At 45.1% G+C, this 24916-nt stretch overlaps 1 protein-coding gene across 4 annotated transcripts in view; it reads left to right on the top strand.

Annotated features, from left to right (window-relative positions):
- Positions 1 to 24916, top strand: part of ESYT2 (extended synaptotagmin 2) — a 556590-nt gene that overhangs the window by 307471 nt on the left and 224203 nt on the right. For all 4 annotated transcript variants that reach the window (XM_086941503.1, XM_086941502.1, XM_086941501.1 and 1 more), the window contains exon 5: positions 3604 to 3676. In XM_086941503.1, coding sequence (XP_086797629.1) covers positions 3604 to 3676 — 73 coding nt within the window. The remainder of the gene's footprint in view (positions 1 to 3603; positions 3677 to 24916) is intronic.

Genomic DNA, 24916 nt, shown 5'->3' with positions numbered 1-24916 from the left:
TAAGATGGTCTTCTATGCTCTTGGAAGGTAAAATTACCAAAATAGGGCTTAGGCTGGTGAGTTTTCGGACGCATTAAAGCTTCAGGGTAGAAATAAGAAAGGGACTTAGGTGTTATCGGGCCATTATGGAAATCTGAATACCAATCCCTGATGTGTGACGTAACTCTGGGATCTTTGAATGTAATAATAATAACGTCACCTTCTATATCTTTAGGGCGTATACCCACCCAGTTCGTTCTTCTCACCATAATAATATCTCCATTGAGATGGGGTGGAAGAGGCCTATTATTTTTGAGCCAGTATATCACCTTGTTTTTAAGACTGGCGTGATTTTCATACACTCCTGTAGTTGGTAGTGGAGGAACCCCAGTTAACACAGTGACATTTTGTGAGGCTGCGGGGGGTAAGTCCGCATTTCTTATCCGAGTTGGTCTTCTATTGTTAGAGTCACTCTTGTGGATGTTTGAGTTGTTTTTTGCGTTTCCCATTTTTGCAGAGTTTATAAGGGAGTTTATTTGCGCAGATTGTGACATTGTATTTTGCGTCGGTTTATGTTGGACAATTGGGGCCTTAGTTACTGGCTTAGATATAATTACGGGTGTTTGTTTGATTAGAGTTTTTGTTTCCTTCGTGATTTTATTTTCTACAGTTGTTTTTCCCGGGTTAGAGTTTCTTTCGCCATCTTTTGCGTTCACGGTGTTTGGTAAATCCTTTTTAGTTGTAATATTGTGAGTAGAACCTCCTATTAGATTTTCCAATTGTATTCCAATTCTCTTTACTCTTTCTACTATTGGAATAAGTAGAGCTTTTAGGAGATGTTCCATTGCATCCACAAAATCCTTAATGGATGGTGGTACGTTTGAAGTCAAGGTTTTTTTGGTAGCAATGGGTACCCCTTCCGCTATTTGAAGGAGTTCTTGTCTAAGTAAATCCTTTGAATGTGGTTGCTTGTATGTAGGAGTTTCTGTTTTAGCCGAGCCTCGTTTCCTGCGCTTCTTTGGGGGCGATCTAATAATAGACTGTTTCCTTTTAGCTTGATTTTTATGAGGAACAGAATTTGTAAGCACAGGAGATGTAGACTGTTTACCATCAGGAGGTAATAATACTTCCGAAATGTTTAAGGTAACAGCCGTAGTGCTTAAATTTACGAACTCAGAAATCTTTGCTAAATTTGGAGTAACAAGGTCGATGAGATCGATGATACTATTGTTATTTGAGGGGGAAAGTTGCTCAGGATGAAGGGAAGCCGATGGACTAGATTGAAAAATTAGAGGGAGATTGTCCGTATTAAACAGATCTGCATCTGTATTAAGGTGAGTAGAATTCAAGGATTGGACCTCAGAAGTCACTGTCGCAGTGGGTTCTAAAATAGTGTGTTTCAGTAACTCAATTGATTGACGGCGGGCAATACGGCGCTCTGCCATAGCCAAATCTCGGTCAAGATCGGCAGTTGTTGTGAAGAAGAATTTATCTAGGGGGCCCATAATAGGAGTTCCTGTTAAAGGAGTGTGTCCCTCTATATCTGACATCGCCATATGTTTCACACTCCAAGATAGGGGATAATGACAAGGTTAATAAGAGTCAGTCAATAGACAGTATAGGAGCTACTCACGTTAGAGGGGTGGCCGGGCCGTGCCTTGTATGGCCTTGGAGGGCCGTAGAGGGCCCGCCTTTGCCCGGGCTTCGCCACGGGCGTCCCGCTCGCGTCCCGCAGAGCTGGGGGCTTACTGATTTTAACGCCCCTCCTGGCACCTTGATCGCGCGTCAGGGAACGCGCCGCCGCCGCTAAGGCTGCCGGGATTTGGAGTCCCGGAGCGGCGGTGGCGTGCCTGGTGATAGCGGTCGCTGAGGGTGATGCTGTGTGGCGTAGCGTGGGTCCGCAGGGCTCCTCCTGAGCCTTCTTTCCGAAGTCACCTTGCCAGGTATGGATTAGGTTTAAGTTTTACCTCCCCCCGCTCCACCGAGGGCTTACTGATTTTAACGCCCCTCCTGGCGCCTTGATCGCGCGTCAGGGAACGCGCCGCCGCCGCTAAGGCTGCCGGGATTTGGAGTCCCGGAGCGGCGGTGGCGTGCCTGGTGATAGCGGTCGCGGAGGGTGATGCTGTGTGGCGTAGCGTGGGTCCGCAGGGCTCCTCCTGAGCCTTCTTTCCGAAGTCACCTTGCCAGGTATGGATTAGGTTTAAGTTTTACCTCCCCCCACCCCTAGAAGTAACTATGAAGTACACATAGTTTTAGTAAAATCAAAAGGTCTTGGCTAACACAGATCTAAGAAAAGGTCAATCTGTCTGGCATTGGTGCAAGCAGCAAGATTTTGTATATCTTTGTTTAAGTTTGAGGATTGTTTTGATTGCATTCATTTATTCATGCTTTATTGACTGTGCCACAGCACAGTCTTTTCACTTAAGTGCATACTGGGGTGCTCCGCAGCGAAGATATTGTTCTAAGTGTGCTGTTTGAAACGCAACAAAAAACAGTATATAAAAAATTATAATAAAATAAAACGGTCTTGGCTAACGTGAAACCTAAGAGCAAAAAGTGTCAGTAACACACATAAAGTGGACGCAAAAATAATTCGACCACGTTGCTTTACACTGGGCTGTAAATACGAATTACAGAAACAACATCCTGTGAAAATGTTTTTTATGTCGGAGATTTTGGTGCCTCTATTTATACCAGGGGTCTAAACGCTCCAGGTTGAGCAAAGAATGAATCACTATGCAGGCGATACACGGATGATCAATATGCACTTTTCACTAATGTATTTCGAGGCATAGTTCACTCTGTGGGAAAATACACAGCAAACCATATTTAAGTCTTTATTTCGAGCTCACAACAATTGCACCTGACTGTGTTAATTATTTGTCACTTATGTCATTATTCCGGCCGTTTTGTAAGAGGTTTCCTGTGCGTGTCCGCATTGTTCCGCATGAACAGTGACAATTGTGAGCATTCATATTACACTGAATTTTTATATTTTGATTCCAAAATCCGACCTTGCTACTTCGTCCCTTTTGTGTTAAGGGCCATTACTCCAGAGGGGAGTTTGGGGTCTTACACCCCCATAACAAGTGTGTTTTTCTGTTAAATAGTAGGGTGCAGGTGATTGCAGTCGGGTATGGTGAGGTGTCTGTCGAATTTCAACAGCAATTGTTACCCTCATACAGACGAAACGCGCACGCACTTTTCCCTCTCTGATCTGAAAGTCTCAAGCAATGTTGGTTATTCGTCTCCCTTTCCATTCTATCACCTTCATTTTTCAAACACGTTTTATAGAATGTAAAACTAAATACTTTCATGGATATTTAACCTTCTGTGCCAGTAGGCCATTGTTCAAGATGACATTCAACATAAGATTACAGTGCATAGGCTGAAATGTAACATGGAATAAATAACATTTAAAAATTCTTGTTTTTTTGGGGGGTTCGAGGTTTAAGAAAGTTCTAAGGAAGTTCAACTTCATTTGAAATGAAGTAGTCGCAGTAATGTGATATAAATAAATAATCATGTAAGATAACCATTAGGATTACTGCCACAAATATGCAAGAACAATGTTAGTTCCCTATGGCTGCTATTGTCTCACAGATTTTTCTCTTTCTTATTTAGCTTTGTAGGTAACTGTGAAATTGATTTGGAAATCAAGAGATACTTTTGTCGAGCTGGTGTGAAGAGTATTCAGGTAAAATCTATATGCCAAGTCGGTGCCTTATGGATAATTAATGATGTTTTTTTTTCAAAATTGGCTACTGTTATGCAACTAGCAACAAAATTGTATATCGCGGTGTGTTTGTTTTTTAGTTGATCATGGTTAAGCACTCGTATTGATATTTCATATGGGTGTGTAGTGCATAGAGCGAGTGCCTTTGTAGTAGTTTGAGCACAAATTACTGTTTACCCAAGCAGGGGTCCAGTGCCTGTTCTGCTGCACTGTATTTTGCCTTGCTTCTATTTTTTACTGTTTTCCTGGCTCCCAGCCCAAATAGGTCAACCATGGTAGCTCCATAGGAGTCCCTTGTTTTATTCCAGCTACTGTCCCCGCCACCACCCACCACCACCTGCGCCGCTTAGTTTCTCTCTTCCTCGTGGTTGCCATCATCAGACTGGCACTCCACTCCATCCCTGAATCCTTCAACTCACATCACAGGAATTTGCAGCTCGGAAGGCCAGGTGTAAGTTGGAAAGCTACTGGCGTCTTTCTATAGCATCGTCAATCTTTGAGACTCTTAGGGGCAAGTAGGATCTAAAACCAGACCTCATGCCATTTCCCCCCTCAGGTTTTTTCTACTAATTCTTCTCTTTCATGAATCTATTTAGATTCCGGTTTTAGATTTCACCTATCTCAACTACTCCAGTGGTTTGACCCTCACAGCTTCTCAGAGAGGAACCCATAGACCTTTTAATAACCGCTAAGAACCTCCAGTGTGACACCTATGGTACTCTTTGCAGTTACAGAGTGGGCCACTGATCTGCAGAGAATCACATATGTGAACCAGAAATGTCCCATCTTTTGACGTGATACAGGTGACATCATGTAATCAGCTGTGGGTGGCCAGAGGATAACCTCACCATGCAATCCTTTTGATTTCCTTCTCTAGCATTTCCCACAAATACAGAATTATCAGCCAGATTCATGAAGCTGAATTGCGCTCGCAAAGGGCCAGATTCTCAGAATCTGGCCCTTTGCGAGCACAATTAGTGCATTTGGGATTCATCATCCCAAATGCAAAAATCGGTAATAGCGATTTCGCTATTTTGCGAGGAATTACATTTAAGGAATCTCTATTTGAGATTCCTTAAATGCAATTCATCATCCATTTTAAAATTGCGAATTCGCAATTTCGGTCCGCTATTTACCGCAAGGTCAAACCTCGTGGTAAATAGCGAAAACTTAGAAAAATGCTTTTAAAAGCATTTTTCTAAGTTGCATGTTGCACACACACATGTCCTTTGGACATGTTTGTGCGCAACTCCTGTTTAAATTTGCATTTAAGGGGTGCTACAGGGTGTCCTTGGGACACCCCTGGCACCCTTTAAATCGCTATCTTATTTGCGATTAGCTAATTGCTAATCGCAAATAAGGAATAACTCCCCATTCAGAATGGGGAGTTATTCCTTATTTGCTAAAATAAATAAGGAATGTGTAGGAATCGCATTTTTTTTGCGATTCCTACATGAATCCCGTTTTGCGAGTCTGTAATAGCGATTCTTTATGAATCGCTATTACAGACTCGCAAAACGGGTCTTTGATGAATCAGGCTGATTGTCCTTCCATTTTTCTCATGTCATTTACAGTATTTGAAGGTGTCGCTGCACGACACAAAACAGTAGCCATCATTCCACAGGACTTCACATCCCAAGCTCATTAGCAGCTGCACCTCCTCTGCCTTTGTAGATCCCATACATCTTTACCAATGGACTCACCCATTGCACCACACCTTAGACCCACTACTGTGGTGCCTACTTAACTTGGTGAGTGAAAAATGGTTCATTGACCATGCCTTGCATTTAGACCCCTCCCCCTAGACCCATTAGTGTAGTGTATTATCAAATCTGCACAAATAGCACCCTTGCCACCTCTGGATTACCCAGTATACTCTCTGTTGTAATGTCAATTAAATCATTTTCTGTAGCTCTTCACAGTTTTGGGGTTGAATCAACGGACCAACTGTAGTAAACCCTGATTTTTAGCTGGTTGAAAATGTTGCCACCTTTATTCTGATTGATAGACCCTCCATCGGGTTGCTGGGGAAGCTATCCTTAATATATGGAGTTGTACCCTAATGAATCCTGTATTTGCACCACAAATTTACACAAAGGCTTTCTGTAAGATATTGGGTTTATAAGTGAGAGTTGTGGAAGCCCCATTCAAATAATAAACACAATTCTTGTCGCTGCGACCCACAAAATTCACAAAATAAACCTGCGCTTAACCCTCTGGTAGCTTGGCTCAAAATTAGTGATTCTTATCTTCAGTGGCGAGTCCTCTGCTAAGGCTGAGGAGCGTCGCCCCACTGCTTTGAGAGCAGTGCAGAGGAAAAATAAAATTATAATACCTGAATGTTATTATCATTTTATTTTTCTGTTCCTCGGGGAGAAGTGGGGCTGACCAGAGCAAGGGCCAAGGGGAGACGTGGTTTTCACTCCATAATTGTGCATGAACTTCTCTTGGGCCAACCAAACAGTTCATGTATACTACTGCACTACAGTTTTCTTTCTTTCCTTTTTTTTTACATTTTCTCCCCCCACCTCCCCAGCGCCATTCCCTATCAGCCACCATTGCTTATATTAGAGATGATGTGTAAAGTATTTGTGAAGCACTCAAACAGCAGTTGTTTAAAGACAACACAGTAAAAATCCCAAACAACTTTTATTTATTTATAAAGTTTTGTTCGAGGCATGTGGGCTGCTGAATTCATATCTGTGCATAGTCCGCCACCTAGTGTTGGGTCCGGATGATTGCACATTGTTGTCCTGGAAGAGTCTTCGAAGTATCACGAGATAGGTGGCTCCTCCCCTGGACTACAGTGCGCATGGGCATCGCCTCCATCCCCAGATTGTTTTTTTCCGCCATTGGGTTCGGATGTGTTTCGGTTCCCTCTGTCGGAACCGATAGTTGTTCTACTTTATACTCGAGACCAAAAGGTCTTTAGGCTGGGCGTCGGTATAGTTGCGTACGGTTTTCTTTCTGACTCTCAGCTCCGATCTCTTACTGCCCTTCCACGTGCTTTCGACGCGGACGGGCCTACACTACACCCTTTGCTATGGAGCGGACTCCGTTCAAAAAGTGTCCGCTGTGTCACTCTAAATATTCGCACCTCGACGTGCACCCTGTGTGCAATACCTGCTTGTCACCGGATCACCGCGAGGACACCTGTATGGCGTGTTCAAAATTCCGAAGCAAGAAGACTTTAAAGATCCGCCGGGCCAATCGGCTCCAGGCTCAGTTGTCTGCTTCGGCACCCCCACCAGATGACATTTTCCAGGAATCTGTCGAGGGAGAAGACGACGTGCGAGGGTCGGACTCTGGGCCCGCGTCCGAGGAGGAGACCTACGACGCGGGTGAGGAGGACTATACCGAAGTCTCCGACGAGGTAGGGGACGACGACCAGGCTTGTGCCACGATGGGAGATAGCTCGGAGGAGGAGCATCTCCATACAGACTCAGGGGTTATTCCCCTTCATGCGGCCCAGGTCGAGGGATCGCCTTCGGGCCTTACCCAAGATCTAACTATGAGTCCTACGTCCCCGCCTACGGGCCCGGTCACGGACATTTCTAAGCCATCACTTATGTTGAAGAAAACGAAAGTGAAGCCAACGGGTCACGCACCCTCGGATGCGAAACCGAAACTGAAAGTTGCGCTGGTGAAGAAGGTTCTGGAGGCGTCAACTTCCAAGAAAACGAAAATGGCCGACTTGAAGAGCCACGCCAAAATGGCCGACCCGAAGCCCTCTGGGTCGGCGCCGAAGGCGAAGGGGGTCATGGACCCGAAGACGGTTCCGAGGAAACGTCAGGCCGACGACGCGCCTAGACATGGGGCGTCGGGGCCGAAGAAGAAGTCTACCGGTGATCAGGCTCTCGAAGATGAGGGGTCGCTCGAGCCGGTTCAGCCCTCGGCAGCCTTTACGAAAAAAGTGGGGGACTCCTTACAGCGGATCCGGAAGTCCACTGAGGTTCCTGCTCAGGACACCGTAGCGCCTACGCTCACGCCTAAGCCTACTAAAGAGCAGACGCCCATTCGTTTTACCCTTCCACCCAAGTCGGCGCCGAAGGCCTTCGCGCCGAAACAGGGCGGGCACGCAAAGGAGGTATTGACGCCGAAAGCTGCCTTGGTGGTGTCGAAGCTTCGGCTCCAACCGCTTGCGGTGGAGGAACGTCGTGAGGTGATCATCGACGCCAACACCGGAAAATTGTCGCTCCTCAAACGAAAGATTACGTCGGAGCCGGCCTTGGAACCTTTTAAGATTCCGCTCAAGAACAAGAAGTACTCTGCGGACTCTTCGGCTCTGATGGAACCTGTGTCCCCACAGGCCTTGGAACACTCGCCGACGCATTCCCCCGCGCCTGATGCGGACGAGGAAGATGCCGAGTACACCTATCCTGCGTACTCGGATCCGGAAGAGGAGCATGTGCCCTGGGCCGCAGGAGGCGACGCAGAAGACCCGCAGTCGGGTCAGGACACTCAACTTTTCGCCGCCAAGACGTCCCCGACAGAGGACTCGGCGGCCTTCAATGCCTTAATAGAGAGAGCTGCAGCGAACCATGACGTCGAACTGCACTCGGACCCCGTGGATGCGGACTTCTTATTCGACACCTTCTCGGTAGCCGAAAAGCAAGTCAAGACACTACCGATGCTTAAAGGGGTGCTGAAACATGCACAGGAGGTTTTCAAGGAGCCCACCCGGGCGCGGGTGGTCAACCCTCGCATCGACAGGAAATATAAAGCGGCGCCCACGGATCCCACGTATATTAAGGGACACTTGCCATTGGACTCCCTGGTGGTTTCCAACGCTCGGAAGAGGGCGAATTCGCAGACTACTGGTGACGCTCCTCCCCCAGACAAAGAGTCCAAGATCTTTGAGGCATCAGGCAAACGCATTGCTGCACAGGCAGCTAACATCTGGAGGATCTCTAACACCCAAGCCCTGCTTGCACGTTATGATAGGGCCCATTATGACACATTAGAGGCCATTCTGCAACACTTGCCTGACCAATACAAGGAGGCGGGAGAGATGCTCATTCAGGAGGGTAAACTCATTACAAATGCATCCATCAAATGTGCCTTAGATGTGGCAGACACTGCCTCCAGGGCTATCAATACAAGTGTGTTACTTAGACGCCATGCCTGGCTTCGAATCTCGGGGTTCAAACCCGACATCCAAACCACGATATTGAGTCTAACAGTGAATCCTGACCATCTGTTTGGCCCTGAGGTGGATGCCTCCCTAGAAAAGATGAAAAAAGATACCGAAACTGCCAAATCTATGGGGGCTTTACAAAGTCAGCAGTTTCGGGGTGGTTCCTTTCGCCGCTCCAATTCAAGAGGCACCTCAAGGGGACAGGCATCCCAGTCCACACAATACTACAAGGGTAACACCCAGCCCTCGTATAACAACAACAAGGGCAGGGGTGGCTACAGAGGCAATAATATCAAAGGCAGGGGACGTGGAAACAATGGCTCCAGGTCCACCACCACCAACAAGCAGTGACGTCTTGTCACTGCCCCCCGATCACACGACACCTGTCGGGGGGAGACTCCAGCAGTTCCTGCCGGCGTGGAGGTCCATCACCACGGACAGGTGGGTGAGGTCTCTTATCCAGTACGGGTACTGTCTAGAACTTACGTCCATTCCACCGGACATACCGCCAAGAAGCCGTGCTATGTCCGGCGAGCACTTGACCTTGTTGCAGCAAGAAGTTCTAGTCATGCTGCAAAAAGGGGCGATAGAGCTCGTTCCATTGCAAGAGCGGGGTACAGGGGTTTACTCCCTGTATTTTTTGATCCCCAAAAAGGACGGATCACTCAGACCGATCCTGGACCTCAGGCCCCTGAACTGGTACATCAACTCGGAGCACTTCCATATGCTCACATTGCAGCAGGTGCTTCCCCTGCTTCAACAGGGGGACTTTCTGGCTACGCTGGATCTGAAGGATGCCTATTTTCATATTCCCCTGCATCCTTCCCACCGAAAGTATCTCAGATTCACGATCTTAGACCAGCATTACCAGTTCAGAGTCCTGCCGTTCGGGGTCACCACGGCACCAAGAGTATTTACGAAATGCCTAGCGACTGTGGCGGCGCATCTCCGTCGCCAGCACGTCCACGTCTTTCCATACCTGGACGACTGGCTCATTCAAGCAAAGACGGAACAGCAGTGCGTAGACCACGTGTCACGCACCATTCACCTCCTGCACGATCTGGGATTCTCTCTGAACTACCCAAAGTCCCATCTCCAGCCCGCCCACGTGCGACAGTATCTGGGCGCGACAATCGACACCCTGGCAGCCACTGCGCAGCCGAATTCAGTGAGAATCGCCAGTATCCAGGCGCTGATCCAACGATTCAGACCCCAACACTCGCTTCCAGCGAAGGTGTTCATGCAGTTGATAGGCATGATGGCCTCCTGCATCTCCATTGTCCCGCACGCGAGACTACATATGCGTCCGCTTCAGGAGTGCCTAGCACGTCAGTGGACTCAGGCTCATGGGCAACTGACAGACCTAGTGTTGGTGAGCGGTCGGGCGTACAACTCTCTGCATTGGTGGAATCCACAAAACCTTTGCAAGGGCCGACCATTCCAGGAGCCTGTCCCACAGATCATCCTGACGACGGACGCCTCTCTCCAGGGATGGGGAGCGCATGTACTCCACTACACTGTGCAGGGACTATGGACACTTCAGCAAAGGAAGATGCACATCAATGTGTTGGAACTGATGGCAATCTTCATGGCCTTAAAGGCGTTCAAAGTACATCTGTGCAACAAGGTCGTGTTGATCCGGACGGACAACATGACGGCCATGTACTACATCCAGAAGCAGGGAGGTACACACTCTCCACAGCTGTCTCATCTGGCTCAGAGCATGTGGAAGTGGGCCATTCAGAGGAACATCTTCCTCATGGCAGAGCATCTCCCGGGCAAGGACAATCAAATGGCAGATCTGCTCAGCAGGCACAGCCATCAGATGCACGAGTGGGAGATACATCCATCAGTACTCCAACCGTACTTCCAAAAGTGGGGTCATCCAGAGATAGACCTGTTCGCCACAAAGGAGAACGCAAAATGCCAAAGCTTCGCCGCCAGGTTCCCACACCCCCATTCACAGGGCAATGCGATGTGGATGAACTGGTCAGGCAGATTTGCGTACGCTTTTCCCCCAGCACCTCTGATACCGCTGGTGGCACGCAAGCTCAGGCAACACTCGATGACGCTCATCCTGGTTGCTCCAACGTGGGCTCGCCAACCATGGTACACCACGTTTCTGGAACTCTCCGTGGTACCGCATCAAAGGCTTCATCTCACTCCCAGCCTTCTGACGCAGAGCCATGGCGACATTCAGCACCCAGATCCGCAACAGCTCAACCTGGCGATCTGGCTCCTGAAGTCCTAGAGTTTGGCTACCTCAATCTTCCTCCCGATTGCATGGACATCATTCGGGAGGCAAGGAAGCCCACTACTAGAGCTTGTTATGCGGCTAAATGGAAGAGGTTTGTCATCTACTGTGGGGACCACAGCATTGACCCGCTAGATGCTTCCATTCAAAACATCATATGTTACCTCTTTCACCTGTATCGATGTAATCTAGCGTACTCTTCCATCCGCATTCACCTGTCTGCTATGGCAGCATACCTCCAGAATAGGCAGCACCTGTCACTCTTTAAGGTCCCTGCTATCAAGGCTTTTCTGGAAGGACTCAAAAGGGTCATTCCACCAAGGACTCCACCAGCTCCAGAATGGAATCTCAATGTGGTTCTTACAAGGCTGATGGGTCCTCCCTTTGAGCCACTGCACTCTTGTGAGCTCCAGTTTTTAACTTGGAAGGTTGCGTTCTTAGTAGCAATTACATCGCTACGGAGGGTTAGCGAACTGCAGGCGCTCACCATCCAAGAACCTTTCTTCCAGGTACATGCTAACAGGGTGGTGCTCCGCACTAACCCTAAATTCTTACCCAAAGTGGTCTCACAGTTCCACATAAACCAAACAATTGAATTGCCGGTGTTTTTCCAAAACCCAGAGACGCTGGCGGAGCGTATGCTCCACACTCTTGATGTGAAAAGGGCCTTGATGTACTATGTGGACAGGACAAAAGATTTCCGCAAAACAAAACAACTTTTTGTTGCTTTTGCCACACAACACAAGGGAAACGCAATCTCCAAAGCGGGGATTGCTAGATGGATAGTAAAGTGCATTCAGATCTGTTACGCTAAAGCTAAGCGCACTCTCACTATCCCACCGAGGGCCCACTCCACTAGGAAGTTGGGGGCCTCTATGGCTTTCCTAGGTAACATTCCCTTAGAAGACATCTGTAGAGCAGCCACATGGTCTACCACACATACTTTCACTAAGCACTACTGTGTAGACGTGCATTCCAAACAGCAGGCAGCTGTTGGTCAGGCTGTTCTAAAAACGCTTTTTCAGACTGCTGCAGCTGGCACGGGCGGCCGCCGTTAATGGAGGGACTGCTATGTATTCTATGCACAGATATGAATTCAGCAGCCCACATGCCTCGAACTGCAAATGCTACTTACCAGTATGCATCTGTTCTTGGCATGTAGGGCTGCTGACATTCATATCGCCCACCCTCCTCCCCGGCGCCTGTAGCAGCTGCAGTATTTATTCATATACACACATATGCTCATAGCATGGTCATCACTCACTTTCTTCACTCCATCTCTGCCAATGGCTAAAAACAATCTGGGGATGGAGGCGATGCCCATGCGCACTGTAGTCCAGGGGAGGAGCCACCTATCTCGTGATACTTCGAAGACTCTTCCAGGACAACAATGTGCAATCATCCGGACCCAACACTAGGTGGCGGACTATGCACAGATATGAATGTCAGCAGCCCTACATGCCAAGAACAGATGCATACTGGTAAGTAGCATTTGCAATATAGCGCGAACATGACTCTTGCAGGTATCAGAGCGCTTTACAATAATCAAGGCGACATGTATAAATATAACAACCAAAACAATGAGGGAAAGGTTACGGCAGAATCCCCTAGAGAGAAAACAACATGTTCTAGGCAGGCAACAACCAGTAGAACAGAATACGAACATAGCCTGAGAGAAATAAGCATGCGGGCAGCCTACTTGATAAATCATGTCCTGGAGTAAAGTTAATGCGTTCTTCGGCATAAATCTGTTCATCAGTATCCTTCTAACTTCTTTCTTGAAGGAAGCAGTGGAGGAATTCATTCTGATTTAAAGGGGAAGGGCGTTTCAGATTCTCGGGGCTATGCCCGGGAAGGCTGAGTTATAAGTTTTCTTCTTATAAAATTTCAGTGGTTTCAGCAAAAGGAAGGTAGTGCCTCTAGATACTCTGCCACCACCAGTTAGCTCTAGTTTTTGTGAAGCGTATGTTGGAGCGTTGAATTGAAGGTTTTTATGGGTCATGCAGGCAATTTTCAAATGAATCCTTGCGTCGTAAGGAAGCCAGTTAAGAGATTTCAGGTCAGGAGTGAGGTGATTGTTTTTCTTTGCACCTGTAATAAGCCTTGCAGTAGAGTTCAGAGAGGCCTTTGTGGCGCCAACTTAGTTCTGGGCAGGCCAATTATGTAGAAAAATAGAGTACATTTTATTAAATGAAATTACATGAAAATTATAAAAATCCAGACAGTAAAACCAAATATATGACTTTGTAAAGTTGTAGGTGAAAATAGCCCCAAAAAGTACAAAGCACCACACTGGGTTATCTGGTGTCACTAGACTGGGGTGTAGCCATGAGTTCACACCGACTACGATAGAGAATGGGTCGGATACAGGGACCTGGTTAATCCCACTGAAGAGTTACCTACTCAAGTACATGCGAGGGGTCGAAAGGAGGTCGTTGTCAGTTCGAAGAGCAGGTCGGTGTTGCAGACGGTTGCTTTTGTAGTTGAAGAGATGATCGTTTTTGGAGATTCACGTTGATAGTTGTCGAGGTCTCTTTGGAACCTTGCATTAGCAGTTCTCGCAGGCAATGGTTTTTCAGAGGTAAGAGTCCACATTGTGTTTGCAAGTATCCCAAACTTCTGTATTTTTCACCTGGAGTTTGGGCGGAGTACCCGTCAATGCCAGGCAAGGGTCCAAGGTCTGGGGGCACTTCTTTGGAATCAGGACTTACTTCAGCAGAGCCCAGCAGCAGGGTTAAGGCAGGTCACTGGTGCTGGTCAGCTGGGCAGTGCAGGGTGGCCTCTGGAAGCTTATTGTGCACCTGTAGTTAAAACAGGTTAGCTAACTTGGATTTACTTCGGGAGAGCCTGGGGCAAGGAAAGCAGGTCCAATCTTCCTTCTGCAGGCAGCAGGGCAGTCTTTCTTCTGATTCTTCCACAGGTCCATTAGTGTTTTAATGAGAGGTCCTATAGTTGCCACTTTTAGTCTCCGTGCCAACCTGTGGCTGGCGGGGCCCCTTTTGTCTAACCTTCCCCATTTTTTGGGATTGGCTCCAAGATGTCTAGGGTGACAAAGGGTTGGAAGGTGTAGGTGTGAGCTGCATTTGTCAGTGGCAGGGTAGACAGCCATTAGAAGTCAGGAAAGGCCAAGCCTTGAGCTACCCTTTGAATCTCCGAAAGTACATCCCCCAGGACATGCTGCTTAGGGGAGCAACACTCTGCCCCATACCCAAGTACCATTTGCCCCCATATCTGGAAGGGATACAAAAAACACCACAGGAGAACCATTTACAGTCATGTGACCCTGGACACTGACAGGACAACACATTTGGTTTAGGCAGACAGAATGGCAACTTTCTAACAATGTCATTTTCAGAATAGTAACTTTATCATTAAAGAGGATTTCAAATTATGATTTATTAGAGTGGATGCAGCAGTTCTCTATCTGGTCCAAACCTGATATTATCATTTATTAAGTATAATATGGTAACCCAGTGTTAATCTATGGGAGAGATAGCCTTACAACAGTAAAAACAACGTTGGGAGTTTTACACTCTCAACAGATGTAAAACTTGGAATACGCACATCCTACTTTTCAAATACCATGCACTCTGTCCTAGGTGTGGTTAGGGCTTACTTTATTGGAGACTTCTAAGTATTAAAAAGGAAAATGTATTCCTAGCAAAAGATTTCTTTTGTCAGGTCCAATGGTGAATTAAAACTGCACTAGTGGCTCCAGTGCCAGGCCTGAGACATGTTTTACACTGCTACTTCAGTGGGTGCCACAATGAGTGTTCCAGCGCCTTAGTAGCATTTCATTTTACAGGCGCTGCATACACCTAGTCTCATATGCTAGGGAATTATACATAAATTAAATGTACCAATCAGGTGTAGGCCTATTTTACCTTGTGTTAGGTAGAGAGCACAATCACTTCAACACTGGTTAACAGGGGTGTAGTCCACAGAGTAATAATGACAATAAAAATGAATGCAGCAAAAACCGGGGGTGAAGGCAAAACGTGTGGGGCAATACCTCGGCAAGGATGTCAGGTCTAAAACCTTTTTCAAATACTCTCAGGTTATAATACACAGGCCTCATTCTTTGGTGACTGCATCAAATTCCTGAATTAGGCCTCTAACCATTGTGGGTTTACAATGTAGAGTTAGGAATGCTTTTCCGTAGACAATGTGTCTTTGGTTTGCTCAGACCTTTGGCGCCTTTTGACAACTCTTCACGAAACATTCCCCTCCAAAAAAGAAAATTCCTTCCAGGAAAGTTTTAGGGTGATCCGTCAAATGGGGGATGAGAAAAATGGAGGATCAAAAAAGCATATTTCCCTATGCATTTTGCATAAACTTCTTTAGACAGTACTACCACAAAGAATGCTGAGTGGAATTACACCAAATTTGGCAGGAAGCTATATCTTGGTGCACAGATTGTGTTTTATGTGATTTGTTGTAAATCCGTTCTGTAGTATTTGAGAAATTAACGTTAAAAAATTATTGTAATGCTGGCCAGTGGGTTCGATGGACTTTTGCGAGAGTTCCTTGCACCAAATTTTTAAAAATAGATCCTTTTGATTGGCCCAGCAAGCTTGTTTTCCCTTGGGCCAATTCGCTCCTGCTGGAGTCTACAGCAATCTGATTGGCTGCCAGCAACATGAGAACATTTTTCCTGGAAGCCATTACAGGCCTTGGGCCTGTACAATAATGTATTCTCGTTCAATAAATAAATATTTAAGCAAACAAAGGGGTCCCCAATGGGATTTTCATTCTCACCAAATTACGCCAACCTATAAGTGGACTGGTGGGAACAGCAACTAGCATGGGCACCAGAGAATTATAATTCACAGAAAAGATCATAATGTGGTCACACTTTTCAGATGATCTGTTTCTAATATAGGATGGCACCAATGAAGAATTCGCAGAATATAATGAGAAGCTTAATAACAACGAAGCAAAGTTGAAACTAACATATGAAATCAGCACAACAAGGGTTATCTTTCTTGACACAGATATTTGTATATAACAACATGCTGCAAACAACACTACATAGAAAAAAACTGCAACAGATGCAGTGTTACATGTGGAAAGGTTTTCATCAGTAAAATCTAAAATGGAGTATCCTGTACGTGGAATTTCTCAGAATAAGAAGGAAATGTTCACTTGACAGTAAATTTGGGAAACACAGCCAGAAAACAGGTGAACGTTTTGTGAATCTGAAATAACCCCAGGGGATAATTCAAGCAGGTCTCCAAAGAGACAAAGCAAAGGAGAGAACACACACTTTGCACAGGACAAAAGAAACCAAATATCAACCAGAAAATGAAATCAGACTAATAACAAAATACTCTGCAGAAACCAGAGAATTGCGTTACACCCTAAAAAAAATTGGGGAATACTTAAATTTGATCCAACTGCGGCAGAAGTAACATCTGGTATACATCCACTTCAGGACAAACAACATGAAGACATGGATCAAATCTCCAGGTTTCTGGAAATGTAATCAGTGTAAGGCGTGCAAAATAGCAGTAAACAAATAAATAAAGTTGCCCTAGAAAATGGAACAACTTGGAAAATCAAGGAGCAAATTACCTGTAAGAGCAAATATGTAGTGTATGTTATGGAATTCCCCTGGAACTTAAAGAAGTTTGGGAGTACAACCTGCAAAGTAAAAAAAAAGAATTCTAGAACATGTGCGAGCAACCAACAACAAAGATAGCAGCAATGCTGTAGCTAAACATATGGAGGTGAAACATAACCGCAATAGAGAAGAGGTACACTTTAATGCAATTGAGCAAAAAGAGGGGGCAGCAGGGATAAACCGCTTCGCCAAAGAGAATCCAGATATAAATTATAATTACGAACACCAAATTGTTTAAATCAAGACAAGGAGCTCTATTTACACCTATGAACACTTCCAAACAAATACAATCTCTTAAAAAAGCAAGCAAGAAAAACCATAACTCAAGACATGCATAAAAAATCAAAAAAGAAAAAAATTAGTTACAGGACCAAAGCAAGAGAGGGAAATAACATGGACATAAATTGCCAGGCTAGCAACAACAATGAATTGTGAAATTAACGAGGTTAAAATCAGAGGTTCAGTCACATGTGGCATCACGTAAAAACCAAATATTATGGCCCTCTGTAACAACTTAGAAGAGTCGAAAAAGAAAAATGGGCCTAAAAATGGATATGGATATGGATATGGATATAGATCAAATTGAACAAGCTTAAATACTGAAGTAAACCTACTGGAGGGTAAGAAAAACAAAAAAGGAAAAAACAGCAGGAACACCAGAAAAGATTCAAATCATATTAATGAAAATCTACAGCAGACCTTAAGGCAGGCCCTATAATAAAATAAAAAGAAGAAAATGAATAATCTCAAGAGTCAAGACTCTGATGGAGAGATGCAACATCAACAAATCAAAAGACCTATCTAGTTGAACTAAAACATTTAAGATAAAAATAGAGATAATCAGTAACTTGATAAAATGTGAATCTTGCACAAATGCTGCCCACTGGAGGGCAGGAAAGTGTAATCATTCAATCAAAAAAACGGCAGAATCAGTGCCAGACTTAATCAACTTTAGGAAAGGACAAAAGTGATGTGAAGAGGAATCAAATTGAACTCAGGTTTCAGCCCACAAGAGAGAAAATAGTTGTGCAAAAGGCGAGGTCACAAATTTTTGACATGGTCTCACATGAACATTGAAAATGCACACAGATTCAAAGATCTGAAATGACATTGATTTACTGTGCATGGCGAGGGTTCGAGTGATAGTTACTTTAGTGCACATGTTATAGTTACTGAAGATAACTAGAACTTGTCACTGACATTTTCACCTAACTACAACGTCACTTTAATCTTTGTGTTTTTTCAACGAGTATATATAAATATTCATGGTAATGTAACCGAGTTCTGATATAGGTGTTTTTACCTGCGCCGAAATACACATGGGATGAAAGGCCCGGCAAGGAGGAAAATATGTAGGAATCCCAAGCACGGATTTCGGAGGTTAACTATTTTTCAGGATATCCTTTTTGATCCTATTCCTCGTATATACTGGTCATTGTATGATACCAGCACTTTCTGGTGCAAGACTGCCAGTGTAATATGCTGCAGCTTTAATAATGAGGGTCTTCCTGCCTGGCCACAATGCTCCTTGGCAGTGCCTGTGCTCCTTGTGAGCTAATCCCACAGAGCTTTATTAAGCTATCCTATTACTACTCTTGAGTCACATGTCTGCCACTTTGTTGCTGACCCCTGAGACATATCATGTGGTGACTGTTTAACTTGGCTTGCATATCCCCTTCAGGTTGACCTTGTAGATCAGTGGTGGTTTCTGCTTATGCAGCTGTGGAGATAATAAGTTGCTCTCCTCAAGATAGTGTGGTCCAAAATTCTCCCAATGGAACAATAACCTGTCTGTCCTCCTTTGTTTTTTTCTGGCAGTCCTTTCTTCCCTACCTCCTTTCTTAATTCTTACTTTGTCCATTCTTTTTCCAGTTACGTTTGCCATTCCTCCATCTTGTTCCCTTCTCTTCATTCCCCTTTCACATAGGGCAACATGACTTCCTATCATTCTTACTCTGTCATCTCTCTCACCCTACTTTTCATTCTATCATTTCACCCTGTCCTAGTCGCCTACTTCTCCTATCCCCTCATCCTTGAATCAGTTTCAGTTTCATAAGTCTTTATTTTTGGTAAAATTAACCATAAAAGACATCACAGAATAAAACACAATATAACATTAAAACCAACATAGTACATGAATTACATAATACACAGTGCATCTCTGGCTATTCAATAGTAAAAATAATAATAATAATAATAATAATAATAATAATAATAATAATAATAATAATAATAATAATAATAATAATAATAATAATGGGCTGTCAAACTAACTAATACTGTAAATATCTAACTCTAATTAGCCAAGACCAGCCTAAAAATTTAGCTACTGATATGGCCACTGGGAGAGAAGTTACCATCCCTAACAACCTTAAGGCCTCGTCGGCCCCTCTGGTCTTGCGCGTTCGACAAATTGGTTTTAGCCATTTTTTCCGTGGGGCAGCATATGCAGGGCATACAAAAAAGAAATGACCCAAGGTTTCCTTCTGGTCAGGACACCATGGACATAAGTTCCCTACACCCCCCTCCATTTGTGTGTAAACGATCTCAAGGGTAACGCTCCTGCTGTAGATTGATGGAAAAGTTTTCTATCAATACTCTTTGTTATGGCATCCCAGTAGCTCTCCAAAGCTGTATCCACCTTATGGCTCAGAAATCTACCAGAAAGGGTTAATGAGCTATGTTCCATAATCAGCCTATTTCTGTATGCGGCCCAAAACTGATCCTTAAGATCCTTTTTTCCTGGGAACTCGCTGGTCCTGGGGTCGGACCATAGCTGAATAAGGGCCATGTCTGACAAGGTGGATTTGACCGCTTTAAACCAAGGGAGATTGCCACTACCCACTATTCGTCTGAGGTCTTCTAATCCCACAGCAAAGGTGGCCAATTCAGGAGTTACCCATGTTCTCCTTCATAGTAGTATAATTCTCAATTTGGCTAGTTCCTCTATTGGATAGCAACCCAGGTCCAACATTAAAGGAAGCATAGGGGTCGATTAAGGGAGACCCACCAAGTTTCGTAGAAATTTATTTTGTATTTTCTCAAGTTGGGACAAGTTAACGTAACCCCATAGGTCCGCTCCATAAACAATCGCCAATCTAATCTTAATATTATATATTTTGAGTGCTGAGCTCACTCTCTTAGTTAGAGAGGATCTCTGCTCCTTAACCAGTGTCCCACTCAACTGTTAAAATTTTAATGACGATGCGTCCAACTGAGCAGACCATCTTAATCTATGGTCTAAAACCACCCCCAGGTAGGTCATCTCATTAACCTGTTCCAAATTTACTCCATTAAGATTAACATGTCCCAATCTTGGTCTATTTTTGGTAAAAACCATAAACTTGGTTTTGCTTGTGTTAACCTGTAAGTCGTTGGCATCACAGAATTTTGCAAATTTGCTAAGTGCCAATTGTAGCCTCTTTTGGGTTTTTGAAAGTAAAAGCGTATCGTCCGCAAAAATAAGAAGCGGAACCTTCATACAACCTAAGCTAGGAGCGTCTGTAGGAGTGTCCAAAAAATAATCAACAACTCTATTAATAAAAAAAGGAGAAAAAGGGTGGGGGCAAGGACACATCCTAGGCGGACACCTCGAGTCACTGGAAACTTTTTAGTGACTTGGCCCTGCATACCCCAACGAACCTGTGCATAATTCTTCTCATGGAGTCTTATAATTAAATCCAACAGGTCCATTGGCAGACCCATTTGTGACAGAGCCTCCCACAGTTTGGTTCTTGGGACCAAGTCGAAGGCAGACTTAAGGTCCACAAAAGCCGCATAAATCACACCTTCACTTAAGACCACCACCTTCCAATAGATTAATAAGAATCTTAGAATCTGATCTATTGTACTTACACAAGGCCAAAAGCCGGCCTGCAGTGGTGATAATATTGACCGTTCGTCCATCTATGCTGTGATCTTAAAAAGCACCATCCAGGAGATGATCTTTTGGATGGCGTCTATAAGACTAATTGGACGGTAATTAGTAGGCAGGGAGCGATCCCCCTTTTTGAAAATTGGAAGGATTTCCGCCCCCTGCCAAGAGTCTGGTATCGGGGCACCATCTGCCACAGCATTAGCTATCTTCAATATATAAGGGACCCAAACTGCCTGATCAGATTTAAAGAGATCTGAGGGAATGCAATCTATGCCGGGGGCTTTCCCACCTTTGGTCTGGCTTAGGGCCAGCTCCACATCTAGACGATCAAAGAGGGGATCATGGCTCAGGGTTCTTACGGGGCCCTCCCGTATGCTTGCAACAGGGGCTACTAGAGAACCAGAATTGCTAAATTGAGCCCCGAAATGTCAACCCATCCATCTTCAGCTACATAATTGGAGGGAAGGTGAGATTCATAAGAATTCCCCCACTTAAGAACGTGCCAGAACCTCGATTGATTAGAGGATAAACTCACCTCATAGAGATCCTGCCAGTGTTTGTCGTCCCAAGCCGACTTGGCCTCTTTCTGGCACTTTTTTTATTCCTGCCTGAACTTCCGTATGGCGGCACTGTCACGTGATTTAAGTGCTGCGAGTAAGTCAATGTGGGCTTTGTGACAAGTTTGATTATACCACTTTCCTCCACCCAATAATATTCGTTTTTTTTCCCCAGGTTTTTTATTTGTATTTGAAAAAAGCGATTTCAAAAAAATGAAAAGATTATCGTGTAGCCCACAAGTATCAACCAAATCGGTCGTTGTCTCCATAGCGGCCGAAACCTCCACGACTTTCCGTGAAATTAAACTTAGGGTCGCGGGTTCCTCAGCTACTCTACTCCACTGTTCCCTTCTTCTGTCATTCTCCAGGAACACATCTGCTGTAACACATTTGTGGGGGGCTCCCAACCGATAATTGCCATCAAGAGTTAGGCTGAGTGCTAGGGGGTTGTGATCACTCTCGGGACGATCCTCCACCATCATATCGACCAGAGATGACCAGTATTCTGCCTTAATAAGGAAGTAGTCGATCCTACTCGTCCTATGGCCATTATCAAAAGTGTGCTTCCCTTGTTTGTCTGACGGGGTTCGCCCATTCACGGCTCTCAGTCCCCATTCAAGGCAGAACGCCAGCCAATGGAGGGCTGCTTCTGTCACTTTCTTGATTGGCAATAGTTCTAGGGACGGAATCTTCCAAAGTTTGTCCTCTTCTGCCTGGAAGTCCATCAAAAGATTCCCTTCCAATTTGATTAAGTATAAGCTCCAGATCATTGAATATACCAATTGGGCTGCGTCCACCCGGAATACCCCTAGCATAGACGTTTATAATAACTATTGTCTGGGAGCCTGAATTTGAGAGCTTGCGCACAAGGATATCAAGATTAGTAGTGGACACCTCTATGGTATGATAGTCCAATGTCTGTCTTAACCAGACACATAGACCCCCTGAGGGTCTACCCACTCCTGTCCTACGGGCTGGTTTATAAAAATTTAGAAACCCAGGTAGGAAGATAGGATCAATTGCCCAGGTCTCTTGGAAAATCAAAATGTCCTGGTTATTCACCAACTCCACCCACTCCTCAATTTGAAGCTTACTACGCAGGCCAGCTATGTTCCACGAAATAAGTCTCAATGAAGTTGGGTGGTTGGCCAAGCCCGACCCTGCGGAAACATTCATGCTAGATAAGCATGGGCGGAAAATCCGTTTCGCTCGCGGATTTTGCGGATTTTCGGTAAATTCGCAATCCGCGAGATTCGCAAATCTCCCGCAAAATCCGCGAGCAGCGGATTTCATGGCTTGCTCGCACTGTTCGCGTGAGTTTGCGGCTTCCCAGTACAACTTCGCGCCCCGCGAATAAGCGCAAAATTGCAGAAATACGATCTTAGCAAAACTGAAACTACTTACCAGGTTCAAAAGTTCAGGCTCATCATTAGTAGCCATTTCCTGTAGTGCTTCCTGAGGGGCCCCTCCAGAGTTCAGTTGCCAGTTGCAACTATTATGTGACCCTGCTCTGAACCTCAGAATAGTTACACATATGCCACAAAGGTCCTGAATTACAGCTAAGGGAGACAAGCAGGAGCCAGGCTGGAGGTTCAAATCCATTAATCAGCCCCTAATTCATTATTGTCAGTTGGGGCAGGGCAGGTGTTGTAACTAATTTTGCAACAATGAAAGCACTTAGCAAGTGCAAAAGATCACTAATCAGGAAGCACTAAGGAAGCAGGTGCCAGCTAAAAAAATATTCTGTGACACATTAATCAGCCCCAAATTAATTCAGGTCACTTGAGGCAGGGAAGGTGTGCTTGCGTTGCCACAATAATGTACACTGACTGGACAACCAGAGGGTGCTGTGATGAAACAGAGGGTGGCATGGGTGGGCCAGAGGGTGGCATGAGTAGTCAGAGAGTGGCAGTGGTGACAGAGAGTGGCAGTGATGAAGAAGAGTGTCCCAAACAGGCTGGACACGTAGAAACAACAAGTTCGCGAAACTTGCGACCCGACAGGTAAGTTCGCGTTTTGCGAAATTGTACAAAACCCTCGCGAACTGGCAGAAACCCGCGCGAACACAAAAAAAAAATCCGCAAATTCGCGAGAATTCGCGGATTTTGCGGATTGCGAGTTCGCAAATCCGCAAAATTCGCGAACGCGAGATTCGCAAAATTCGCCCATGCTTAATGCTAGATGATAAAGGGTTTCCCCTCCTTTGACTTCAATTTCATCCGCTCTGCGAACAGCCATCTCAGGTTCCTGGCTTCTATCTAGAATCCCTCTATATATGCTAGGCTCCTTTTTTCCAACCTCTGATGCCACCGCATCCTGGCCCTCAGCCTCATCTATTTCCAAACTCATGCCCCTATCCCCTACAGAAAGCTCGAGCTTCCCATTCCCTATATGAAATGGCATAGCATTCTGTACTTCATTAAAAAAGGGTACTGTGTCTGGGGTAGCAAAAATACCTGTACAATCTTGGATGACCTCCGTATCAAAGGGTGGCAGGTCAAGTCATTCATTTAAATCCTACTCCGAAACGGGTTCATAAAGATTATACAGCGGGATGTTCCAGTACTCGTTGTAGTTAGTGTGATTTGTATAATTATTTGGTAGGGGGAAGTGTCTGGGGGGATGTTGGCGTAAGGGAAGGGGAAAAGGAATATTTAAATTATTGACAGGGCGAGAAAAAAGTGGTGTACAATGAGCCAAATTCAGAGGGTTAGAGTTTCTACCAATTCTGGAATAAGTAGGGGGTCTAAGTAGGGCCTCTGGATAAAAGTAGCTCAGGTTTCGAGTTGAAACCCTCCTTCATTTTTTCCTGGATACCAGTCGCTTATATGTGTGACGACTCTGTGATCCTTAAAGTTAACAATCACAACGTCTCCTTCAATATCTTTCGGTCGGGGGCCCACCCAGATGCATCTTCTTACAGAGATTATGTCTCCGTTTAAATGAGCGGGGAGGGGGTCTATTGGTTCTCAACCAAAAAATAACTTTATTTTTCAGATTGTTATTGTGTTCGAAATTTCCATTAGGAATAGGAGGGACACCTGTTAAAAGGATCACAAAGTTAGCTGACTCAGGAGGTAAGTCCACTGTAGTCCTACGATTTAGAGTGGCTCTTTGGGTTTTAGCTACCCCCGGAAACATAGTTGGCTTATTCGTAGGAGGGGGCGATTTATTCGGGACCAACAATTTCTTCTCTTTGACTGACTTATGTACAGCCGTCGGCTTAATAGAGATTGGGGGAGCACTTTTATTATTAGGTTGTAAGTTTCCATTTGTTTTATGTGGTCTACTTGGGTTCGATATATTTGAGCTTGACTGGCAATTTGGTCGGGGCTGGTCCTTGGGTTTCACGGGGTCGGGATTTGTGCTTGGGTGAGCAGCTGCCAAAAGGCAATCCATTTTTTCCCCCAAGATTCTAACTCTCTCCATAAGTGGGAGCATATAAGATTTTAAAAGCTGTTCAAATAGATACATTGACTCTTTGTTGGACATTGTTAATAATTCTCCTGGGAGAGGTGGTAATAGTTGAGTACCTGATGAAACAACACTCTCTAGTGGGCCAGTTGGTTTGGTTTTAGGGCCTACTAAAGGAGGTGTAGTACTCAAAAAATGTTCCCCTTTTCTTTTTACCCCGCCTTTTCTCCTTTTTTTCCTTGGCGGAGAGTGAAGTACCCTCCGTGGATTCTTAGGATTAATTTTGGTCTTACTAACAGTATGTAATGAATTTGTCTCAGTAGATTCAACGATATCAAT

Source organism: Lissotriton vulgaris, chromosome 10 (genome assembly GCF_964263255.1).
Source record: "Lissotriton vulgaris chromosome 10, aLisVul1.2, whole genome shotgun sequence".
In the NCBI taxonomy this organism is placed as follows: Eukaryota; Metazoa; Chordata; class Amphibia; order Caudata; family Salamandridae; genus Lissotriton; species Lissotriton vulgaris.
This window is presented reverse-complemented; position numbering and strand designations above follow the sequence as displayed.